We start from the raw sequence: 11,940 nt of genomic DNA, 5'->3' as shown, positions 1-11,940 counted from the left end.
GCTTTCCAAGCATCGTAATAGGTGGTCTAATTTTTTTTTCCCCTATAATTCCCTATAGCGGCACTTTCTAAGCACTGTAATAGGTCCACTAATTTTTTTTTTTTTTTTGGTAGGACCTATTGCGGCACTTCAAACTCATAGTAATAGGTCCTTTTTTTAATATAAATTTTTGGTTGGACCTATATACGTGCTTTTCGAACGCCACAATAGGCTCTATCCACAAAAACGTAGCTAAAGACCCATAAAAACGTAGCTAAAGACCTCCCCTACAGCAACGCTTTAAAAACGCTGCTATAGGTTAGAGTTTTAAGCAGCATTTGTTAAAAACTCGGTTATAGGTTGGCTATAGCGGAATTTTTTGAAAACGCCACCACAAAAATGCAGCTATAGACCTGTTTTTGAGTAGTGCTGTTACCATGTTTGACAATGTGTTCTTCTAAGAGCACAACAAAATCTAACTAAATTTTCACAAATTGATGTCTCAGTTCATCATAGGCAAATACTTTAACATAGTAGACGGGGAGGTCTAACGGGTACATAGTCCTTAATAATTATTCAACAACTGAATATAATATTGTATGTCTTACTCCAAATTATTCAAGTGGCTGTAATAAACTTTCATCCATCAATAGCTGCAAAGAAACAGTCTTGGTGGGCAAGAACTAAGAGAAAAGTAGGTAGTATAGAATAGATAAGGAATTAACAACTCGCTATGCTGCTCTTATAGCGGTTGGTTACATAACTTTTGGTGGCAATGGGATACACTTGCGGTATTCTGCAAGAGCCCACAATGGGAAGATATTTCGATATGCTGCATAGTGTAACATGCAGTTCTTGAAGAAGACTCTAGTGCTTTCCTGCCATAACATGTGATATGTGGTTAGAAAGTATTATAAGTAAAATCCAAGTTTAATATAGTACTTCATATTGTTTTAATATTACTCTGTCCCTTTTCCATCTGAATTCTAAAATAGAAAGTCAAGCTTCAATTACTTGGATTTCTGAGTAAACTACTAGACAATTTACTAGACATGGGTAAAATTGTTCTCCATGGTGCAAAAATGATCTTTGTGTTCGTGTTAATTTTCATTTTTCTTGTTAGTATCTTTTTTACTTCTCTTGTTATTTGAAGCTATGACAAATAAGAAGATACCTGTTGAGGAAAATCTCCATCTTCCATTTGAGAATTGATTATCAACTTTGCCGCGCGGTGAAGTGGTGTCGGGTCTATTTTAGCCTATCACAAGTAAGAAAATATTTATTAGAATTATTCAAGAAAAATATATCATAACACGATATCAATATGTAGTGATCCATTTTTGAACAACAGACTAACCTGTCTAGCATGAATAAGACCCATCATTGCCCATGCAGTCTGTACCAAATTTGACCGATTTCCTTCAAGTGGTACATATTCCTACATAATCAAGTATAGAGAGTTTAATATTTTACTTTCTATCAAAGATATTTGTACTATAATAATAATAATAATAATGGAAGTGTTTGCATTTAATTTTGTAAAATTTTTGTTGCGCTACCTCATCAGTGACATTTTACCATTTTTCTTCTATTTATTTATCAATATTTATTTTATTTTTTAAAATATATTAAATATAGAAAGTATTAAAATATTAGATTTACAAATCCAATCATTTCATTTTGAAAACTATTGAGTTACTAATTTTACAATTCCAAGCATAAGCATCTTAGGGTGCGTTTGGTTCAATGTAAATCGAATTCCGAGTGTAAAATGAATGCAGGGGAAAGTGATTTTCCGTAAGGAAAATGAAATCCGGGTGTTTGATTTTAAAATGGAAAATAGTTCAGAAAAAGATTTCCGATGTTTGGTAACATTCTGAAAATGATATTTTCCTACAAATTTTCATATTTTCTCATCCATTTTCTCAGCATCCAAACAAATTTTATAATAGAAAATTTCAATATATAAATTTAAAAAAACAAAAATAAAAACAAAACCATTCGTTAAACTCAAACAATTCGGTCAAACTGAGAGAGGGAGGAAGAGAGAGTGATCAAAAATTAAGGGAAAGGGACAGGTAGATCGAGAAAGAGAGAGATCGGTCATGGGTGGGTCATGGGCAACGATCTCGGTGGAGTGATCTCGATGTGATCTCGGACCGGCGTCTGCGTGAGAGAAGAGAAGAAAAGGGAGATAGGTTTGAAAGGATGTGGATCGGATATTGTAAAGGTGAGATGGGCTTCGCCGGCGTGAGGGGGGACCTCGGACCGACGTCTGCATATGGGGCGCCGAGATTGAGACGATGAGAGTTCAATCAAGAGGGCAGCAGCGGCGGTGCGATCTTGGCAATGCAATCTGGGGTGCAATCTTGGCGGCGCGACCTTTGCGGCACTGGGGTGTGTCAAGACCGGTGTGATCTGGGGTTGGGGTGGTGGTGCGGTCTGGGGTGGTGGTGCGATCTGGGCCGGTTTCTCTCTCTCTCTCTTCTATTTTCCTGGGGTGTAATTCATTTAAAGGTAAAATAAAACCTGAAATGGTTTTACACCCTTGAAGCCTTATTTTGCAGTTAACGCATAAAACCAATTCCGTTTGACCCAATTTTCTGTACCTACCAAACACACACGTTGGTGTAAAAGCATTTCCAGAAATGGTTTGAAGCCAAAACAAACGCAGCCTTAAACAATCCATTTATCTATGTAGAATTCACCATCTCGCTTAAGTGCTTCACCACAACTCTGTCCTCGGTTGATTTCCGGCCACTAATTTGGTCATTGGAGCAAGAGTTGTTAGATCCTAGTAGCTGTCTTCTAGCTAGGGACAAACCTAGCTAGATTCGAGCTTAAGGGGAGGGTGAAAGGCTGTCAATTATAAATTAGAACCCCAATTTTTTATTTTTAAGATATTTTAAAATATGTAAATTCATATATCTATTTTTTAAGCCATAAGTTCTTATATTTAACTTAATAATATATTGTACAAGACACATTTAGATTCCTATCACACCTCATTAATATATATATATATATATATATATAAAAAGATAAAAAGGTAGGAAAAAGAAAGACGTGGAGAAGTGAATCTCACGTGTAGATCTTGTAGATGACTCTTGGACAAAACAAAATAGCAAAATTCTCATATGTGTGTTAAGTAAAGCTGGAGACACATAAAGTCCCACAACTTTTACCGCAGCTAGCTAAGGTGAAGGTCAAATGGTGAGTCCACACCTCCATGACTTACAATTTTCCACATGGCGAGTTGTAACAAAAGTTGTGAGAGTTTATATGTCCCCAGCATTACTCAATCCTGTTTGACATTTTTGAACAAAAGCTTAAAAGTAGATACAGGGAAGGTGAAAAGCCTTTGGAGAAAACAAAGAGACAATGTGCTGGTGGAGAATTCGTAGCAAAAGAAAGAAGAAAATAATAGAGGAGGATTGCAGCAAGGTGGTGGAGAAATCGAAGCCAAAGAAGAAGAAAAAAGAGGAGGATTTCTTTTATTCAAACATCAAACATCAACCATTAAAATATGATAGTGCAGACAAGAAGAAGCACAAGGATTCAGATAAAAAATTTTGGGCTGATTTGATATGGGAGGCAAAGTTGGATGCGAATATCTAACTTGACGCATATAGCTACAAATTTTTTTTATTCCTTATGGTCAGGAGGCGCCCCCACATGGTTCCGTCCTTGCTTCTAGCATTCATCCATGATCCATCGACAACCGTACATAGGATTATCCTAGTGTAAGTTATAATATATATATATATACACACACCTTACTTAGGTTTTATTGGAATAGTAAAGTTGCAATCACGGAAAGGCTTTCAGCTGTGAACCTATGTTGTCAGGCTAAAGTGTGAACCATGATAATTCCTTTCATGCTTTTGATATCTTTCATTCTACATGTATTTTTTTAGTTTCATATTTATAATTTAACATATATAATGAAAGATATTAATTATTGAAAGATGAAGAATAAAAAGGCTTACAACATAATCCATTTTGAAATATTACCTTGTTTGGGCATGAAAGATAGCTCTCTCCCCAACCACCATTATTTTTTTGTGTACTAAGTAGAAAGTCAACTGCTTTGCGCACAGTAGGACAATTGTGGTAAGTCTTACCAACTGCAGCCAATCCACCTAGTGCAAACCATGTACCATAGATAAAACAAATTCCCCAACTTCCATACCTGTGGCAAAGATTCATCATGTAATTAATTTGTAATAATTCAAACATATCTAGTGAATTATTAGGCGATCGAACATACCATGAACCATCAGGCAGTTGTGTGTTTTCAATGTAGCTAATACCATTTCGAATGGAACTATCAATCTCTTCCGTCCTATGCCCTGGGTGCAACTTCTTAAACAAAACCAAAGCTTGGATTGTTGATGCAGTGCACTCAACATACTCATGCTCAACAACAATATCCTCCAAGAATTCTATGGGATTAAGTAGCTGAGAGAAGGAAAATGAAAAGCAGAGAGAGTAAAACTTCCACATATATATATTACCACAAAAACCTAGGCTTATTGCCAAAATTTCTGGGTTAGCTATGAATCCATAATAGACTAGTCAAGATCACCACATATATTCTCTTCTGCCATTCTATTCTTCATACTTTCTAGTATTTTTTTAATTGACATGTCAAGTTTTACTACTTCTTTTTGTTAGTTTAGCGTTGGAAAATCCATGACAATATGATGACTATTTCAGTAGTCTCTGAAATCTCGACTACATCTTGATTGATTGGATGAGAATTCGATTAGGAATTTTGATTCTCTTGAAGGCCCATTGAGTTGTACCATTTAAATCTAAATAGTAAAAACTTTCTTGGGGTAGATGATACCCTTGGTGTGTGTGTGTGTTTTTTTTTTTGGTTTCATTTGGATTTGTCCATAGGTTTTTCATTAACCAGAAATCCATTAATTATCATAATTTGTTAATCTAATAAGTTGGGTTAAGTTTGTTACAAAAATGCTACCCTTTTTGTTCTTTCGACTTCAATCAATCTACTTTTTCTCATTGGTCCATTAATCACTTTCTTTTGAATATTACCAAACCACGTTAAGTGACTCTAACATCCTTCACCAATAGGCCCACTCTACTGATGAAAAGCTATTTAGTGTCAATTTATTGACATAGATAATTTAAAAGTATTTCCAAAAGAATATTTCAACATGATTCCAATACGTTAAGGTACTGACGTCTAACCAATCCCCGGCTCTTGGAGGCTCCCAGGCTGGCAAACCACCATTTTTACTCTGCATGACATGAACATAGTGAAATACTAAGAAAGAAACAAGCCACCCAAAATAAATAAATAAATAAAAAAAGACAAATGTTATACAAAGTTCCTTCAGAGTGAATTTCACAATGCTATGAGTGTAAATTATTTTTTTATAACAGTAGCAAATAGTGAAAGCTAAAGACAATTTTGGATAAGAAGCTTTGAGAAAAACAAATCCCTCAAGATTTGGATAAGTAATTTCTTGTTATTGACAATTTTGGGTCAGGAATAACTAAATGCAACCTAAATTACCTATTCGTGCCTATACATGCAAAATAAGTATTCATAAAAATACAATGCTAGGGAAAGTTAATCCTCACGGACCTCACCTGTAAGGAAAGTAGAATATTTACAGAATCAAACAACCTCTCAAGTTCCATTTTTTCACCAAGAACCTCTGATGGCATTGTTGAGAAAAGCAAGCAGCACTGTGAAGCAAATAAAAATTTGATGACAAAAAAGTGATTATGGACAAAGGGTAACACTAGATTTCAATCAAGCGCTAAATGGAGCTAGTTACCTTCAAACTGTGAGCGGTGCAATCAGAAACTTGTAATCCATGATCTTGATCAGAAAAAGTCCAAGATCCTTTTGAAATATGATGATACATTCTTTTAAAGTCTCCAGAAGGATTGTCCTTGACCTTTACAATGTTTAAGGGGGATATGATAACTCTGAATCAATACTGGATAATGACATTTTTAAGAATCTAAAATCAAACCTGAGATTTTTTTATGAAGTCATGCCCTCTCGCCAATACCGGTCCAATTTCATTAATGAGATCACTAGCAAGAAGAGCTTGAATAGTGAAGCTAGTATCCCACAATTGACTACCAAAACTCTGCATACAAATGGCGTAAATCATGGTCAATATTCCTTTATTTCTTGCAATGTCCTTCAACACATAAGTCCAAATACATATGTGTATGCTGGTTACATAACTAGCTCTATAAAGAATTTTTTTTAGTAGTATCATCATTAATAGTTCAATATAAACTCAAATATAGATCTACAAAAGATAGGTAATATTTCCACAATTTGTTTGCAAAACATGTGTACTAACATGCATCTTGATTCCATCTTCAGCAATCCATATGAATTCTTTCACCCTAGCAAGATGTTTCTTGAAATAATCCCCATTCGGATCTTCAACCCAACAAGCAAGCATACATATCACCTGTTAAGTGCAAGTGGCATTAGGAGTAATTTTGTATTGACTAAATTAGCCATGTCTACTACTTTTCTTGAATATGGAATCACATTACCTTTTCCACAACTCCAATGGTAATGTATCGACTGATCTCGTCTTCATAATGAATATGTTTCATTGTTACTTGAAGAGCTTTCTCTCTGACTAACTTATTGAAGGGCCAACGAGTAAGAAGAGGCTCAGTCAATATGTATAGACTATCCCATTGCATATCTTGTATCCAAGGATGGGGATAGTAGAGATCCTCCTGTAGTTATAGTTTCTCAAAATCAATGCATATGAGGAAAATTTGAAAATCCTATATGTCAATCCACAAGCACTCAACACCATCGAATCACTAAGGCCTACTTTCGTTCCTACTCGACGGGTGGTCAATTTCAATTCAAACATGGGTTTTATTCACACAAATTGAATTCATGGATTTACCTCAATTAGATTTATTAATCATGAGCAAAAAATTAAGGTAAACTCACCTTTGCGCATAGATGACGCATTTTTCTCCAATTAATTTCACTGTAACGTTGAGTGTAGAGCTCCTCCCTTAATTGAAGAATAAGAGGTGTGATTGGCCCTACAAATCTTTTTCCATATAAGTATGAAAAAGGCATGTACACCAACCGACAGTAGATCCACATTTTGGCTGCATTTTAGGCACCAAACAGTTGACAAGCTATAAGTACTATATATTTATTCAATGTAGTTAGTTTTATTGTATGAGAAAAGTAAAACCTCTATAGTGACAGAGGCATGCTAACCTGGTTTCAACCTTGCATTAATTTTCATAAGCATTACATTATGCAATAAAGATCTAAAATACAACAGAATTCTTAGGATGTTTAATGAATAAGTAATTAGATATTGTATAAACCTAGATGCAAAGGAAGAAATGAAGGAAGGAGCCAAAATTCTGGGGGCATTGGGTTGCTTCCAATCCATTCAAACACACCCAGTATCTGCAATGTGACTAGATTCTAATTTACAATGCCAATTATTTTTAGTATATAACTCTAATGTGATGTGAATCTTGGTAAAGAAATTGTTATACCGAAAGCCAGGACTTTCCCCAAGAAGGTATGTGTGTTACACTACCATGATCAAGGATCCACTTTCGTGCTCTTGCACAAGCATTGTCCTTACCACCATCAGGTCCTTCCCCAAGTATACGCATACAAATGTAGCTGAGAGCCGTGCAAAACATGATGCTATGACCTTCTATGTGAAGTCCCCATCCACCATCTTCATTCTAAAATATGATAAATTTATAGCATAATTGATAGACATGAAGTTTGAACTAGAAAAAAAGAAAGTAACAAATCTATGTAATATCTAAAAGCTAAAGATTAGCATTTATTATTGCTATATTCTTTTGAATCACATCAATGTAGTATTTTGGTCCATTTCGGCCCATTCCTTCCACTTCGGTTAATTCGGTTCACTTCAGTCTATTTGGTCCATTTTGGTTCACTTCAATCCATTCTATCCATTTGAGTCCATTTGGTCCATTTCAATCTAACTCGGTCCAATTCAGTCCATTTCGGTCTCCTTTGATCCATTTTAGTGCACTTTGTTTATTCAATCCATTTTGGACTAATTGAACCTTAAATTATTTCTTTTTCTAGTTGACATTTTCAGTTTTGGGCTCAAATTTTTTTTTTCCTCTTAATTTTTGGGATAAAAAGTACGAAATTTTATTCTATTTTAGTCAAACTCTTTAGTTTTGGGCTAAAAAGTACAAAAATGATAAATATTTAAAAGATTGCCTTAAAATTCTACTTTCATTAATATATGTATTATACTTATATTTGAAAAAAGTGCAACAATTCTGAACTTATATAATAATTTAAAATTAATGTAATATGTTACATTTGTTCCATGGAATTGATGTGTACATCTTAAAAAAAAAAATTCTTGATACGGTTAAATTAGTCAGCCGATTATGATATATTTTTTAAAAAGTCATTTTAATAACATCTTCTTCTTTTACATAAAAAATATTATAAATTTGTAATTTAAATATTTTTATTAAATTACATTTTTCACACACACACACACACACACACACACACACATATATATATATATATATATATATTTATTGTTGTTGAATACAAAATACATTATATGTTCCATATTATAAAATTTATAAAAATATAAAATACTTTTAAATAATACATGCATTATTTTAACCTACAAATTTAACATTATATTCTTATAAAATAATTATATTACATTTTCTTATGCATTGCGTGGTTTTGCAATTAACTCATGTAAAAATTCAAAGAATACATACCTGATGATTATACAAGTAACGAAGGATTTCTTTTTGATACTCAATGGGGAATACAATATTAAGATGTCCAGTAATGTAGAAACATATTACCTGCAATTTTTGTGTGGAAATTAAGCATAAAATCAAATTAGTTTCACTGACAAGCATGTCATCATTAACCAATTATAGTATATTCTATCTTAGAAGATATTTATTTTATTTTATACAATATAGAAATTTTACTCTAGTATAATTTAAGTGTATATGTGTGTAAAACTCCCTCCTGGAGACTTGAATCCTGGCCTTTGCCCTCTCCTCCCTCCTCACAAGAATTTTGTACTTGCAGAGTGACCATCACATCAAATGTGCACAGTAGTTTAGAAGATATTTCTAAATAATTTGCAAATTAAAAAACATACATCCATAAATACTCTTAGCAATAGTTGTTATTTTGCAAATGATTTATTTTTGTATCACAGAAAGCTATACTAATATATGTTTTTTTTTTTTTTTTTTTTGTTATTTAAAGAAACAATTGCCAAAACAATATCTATATTTTTAAGTGGTGGTCACAATTTTGGAAAATGATAATTAAAATGCAACTCACAAAGGGAGGGAGGAAGAACATGGGACCATCATTTTCAGCAGGCCAATGACCATCACTAGATTGCAAGGCTGCAAAAAAACTAATAGCCCTCCTCAATGCAGTTGTGGCCTTTTCATATGTGATTTCCTCTCCATCCTCAATCTTTACTGGCGGAATTGTTTGTTTGAAGTTTTTCTCTCTCAAAAACTGCAATCATTTAAACAAATTAAAGAAAGGAGGATTTGTCGACAATTTCTATCTTAATAGGTCGCAATTTATATTGGCCAGTTGTGTTTGTTTGTGTCGAAAATAGAGTATTATACTATATAGTTAGGTGAATCCTAACCCAAAACCATTAGATTATCATTTCAAAGTCACTCAAATCTAACATGACCCATTTATAAAACAAGTTAATATGACATGACCAATTTCAATATGTCTAGTAACATGTTGCATTGGATTAACATATATACAACCCATTTAATGAATATGACAAAATTATTAAAATATTTTTGTATTTTTGTATATGCATAGATTGTAATAATTACCAAAAAAAAAAAAAAATCCATACAAATTCTATTTTATAATTACATAGTTAAAGTACTAATACAATCGAAAGTTCTTATTTGTACCCATTGAAGTTCCATCCAAATTTTAAAATACACAATTTAAGAAGATATAATGAAATGAGAGTTTCCTTTGTCTTGAGTAAAAAGATTTGGGACTTTACAGCTTCAATTAAGAAATTATTGATATAACATTTAAATTATTATAATCACTTCAAATTAATATTGTATTAAAATGGCATGTATTTATATGGGTTAAATAGCTTCATATTATGTTGAATATTGCCTCAAATCCCTAATTAGTTTTGATTTGGGTTTCCTTGATGTAGAAAGAAATATTTTTTTTCTTGGTATAGAAGACAAGAAATTTACTTGGTGCCAAAAACAATGATTCTGTTTGACATAGAAGGAAAAGTATTCCTTATTGTAGAAGTAATGGGTATTCCTTGTCTATTAAGGATTACGTTTGGAGCCTTATAAATAGATATCATTGCTAAGAGTTTGGTGACTTTTACTCAAGGTTCCTCCCATATGGGGAGAGGTGAAAGCCTCTTAGATAAACATGAGCGAGTTTCTTTGGAAATAAGTTTGGTAGATTTTTGAGGTTGAAAAATTATCTAGTTGTGTGTTGAGAGTTTTTATATTTTTTTTAGTGTGAGAGTTATTGGGTGTATTGGTACTTTGGGTTTTTGCGTTTATGTTGATGAGATTTGTCAACGTTGTTTGTGTGAGTTGTGACTGTTGATTAATGTCGTTGTAATTCATATCGTTGATAGTAAATATTTTAGTTAGGGTTGAACATGGAAGTAAGCATGGAATTAGCCGAATTACTTTAAATATTGTTGTCTTTTGTGAATATTTCATTTTATAGTTCTTGTGAATACGCTTTCCCTAAATCCAAATTACAATAATTGATATTAAAGTTTCCCCTGTTGCATAACATATTAAAATGGGTCAACTTGTCTTAACATGAATAATGAACAAGGTCATTTTTGGTTGGTTAAGGCTTAAGGGTCAGGCATGTTAGTACGAAATTTGACCAACTTATTAATCTTTTTTTTTTTAGAGTGTCCAACTTATTAATCTTGTCAAAGCAAATTTATTTATACTAAATGCTAACTTGTACTTGTAAAAAAATAAATAAATAAACTTTTCATCATGTCAAATATTGCTACCCATAATAGTTACGAGTAGTGACAGAAAAATCGCTACTACTTTTACTGTAGAGAAAACAATATTGGTGCAGATGGAGGAGGTAGAGAGGAGAGGTAAGAGGGTACCTGCATTCGCCAGAGAAGATCACTACTGGCCTTGACTTGATGTCGATTCTTATAGAAATTTTGACGAGCCTCTTCAACCTCAGCTCGCTCTTCTGGTGTACCAGCCTCAGGGTCAAACACCCATGTTTGTCTTCCGGTAAAGTTATTTGTACTAAAGAGGTAAGGGTCATTGCTGCCCTCTCCTATCTTCAATCTCCACATTCTTTTTTAGCTTCAATCAGACTGCACACAGCTACTAGTGAGCAGTGACGATAACAATACCACTCTATTTTCTTCTTCCATGCATGTGACAATATATATATTATATATTATTTTTTGTGATGAACTGGAAGATTTTATTCGCAAAACCTAAACAAGAAGCAGTTCAAAAAGGACAGGTGCTGTTCCTCGAAAATGACTTGATGCTGATTATTTGGTGTCATACGGAACTCAATAATCAATTTGGATACTAAAATCAAACACTCAGTGGGTGGCTACGACATCAAGAACTACAACAATAATGACTTATCTCACTACAACGTGTGTGTCTATTTTTTATGAACTATGTTTTCAGAAGCGCTTTCCTTTTCAGGGTCTGCTGTCCCTGTACCAAATAAAATAGATAATGACTTATAATTAATGACCTTCCCCTTCTATTTTAGTAGTGTTTAGTCCCTAAAAAAAAAATAGTGTTTGGTGTGCGTTGGTCTGTGTGTGTATTTTCTTTTTAAAGGTTAAAATGGCAGAATTTTTTTCTATGAAAAATATTATGTCCACA

The 11,940-nt window shown here is 33.3% G+C and overlaps 1 protein-coding gene across 1 annotated transcript; it reads right to left on the bottom strand.

The window, feature by feature from the left end:
• Nucleotides 1-592: 592 nt before the first annotated feature.
• On the bottom strand, nucleotides 593-11,451 carry LOC126727010 (beta-amyrin synthase-like). The gene is made up of 17 exons (XM_050432457.1): nucleotides 11,184-11,451; nucleotides 9,359-9,544; nucleotides 8,773-8,862; nucleotides 7,528-7,725; nucleotides 7,351-7,435; nucleotides 6,956-7,122; nucleotides 6,538-6,729; nucleotides 6,336-6,449; nucleotides 5,994-6,113; nucleotides 5,793-5,915; nucleotides 5,602-5,700; nucleotides 5,190-5,246; nucleotides 4,250-4,440; nucleotides 3,994-4,171; nucleotides 1,337-1,417; nucleotides 1,154-1,237; nucleotides 593-857 (listed from the first exon to the last, which is right to left on the bottom strand). The coding sequence occupies exons 1-17, from the start codon at nucleotides 11,382-11,384 to the stop codon at nucleotides 735-737; spliced, it is 2,289 nt and encodes a 762-aa protein (XP_050288414.1). The 5' UTR covers nucleotides 11,385-11,451; the 3' UTR covers nucleotides 593-734.
• Nucleotides 11,452-11,940: the final 489 nt, after the last annotated feature.

Source organism: Quercus robur, chromosome 5 (genome assembly GCF_932294415.1).
Source record: "Quercus robur chromosome 5, dhQueRobu3.1, whole genome shotgun sequence".
Classification (NCBI taxonomy): Eukaryota; Viridiplantae; Streptophyta; class Magnoliopsida; order Fagales; family Fagaceae; genus Quercus; species Quercus robur.
Note: the sequence above shows the minus strand (reverse complement) of the source record. Positions and strands in the feature narration are given on the sequence as shown.

Bases quoted from the DNA above. Each gene is read 5' to 3' on its own strand.
- LOC126727010 (XM_050432457.1), bottom strand. From the start codon at position 11,384: ATGTGGAGATTGAAGATAGGAGAGGGCAGCAATGACCCTTACCTCTTT. The intron at 9,545-11,183 runs GTACCCTCTTAC...AAATGATTGCAG, and splicing joins ATCTTCTCTGGCGAATGCAG to TTTTTGAGAGAGAAAAACTT. The intron at 1,238-1,336 runs GTTAGTCTGTTG...TACTTGTGATAG, and splicing joins GTCTTATTCATGCTAGACAG to GCTAAAATAGACCCGACACC.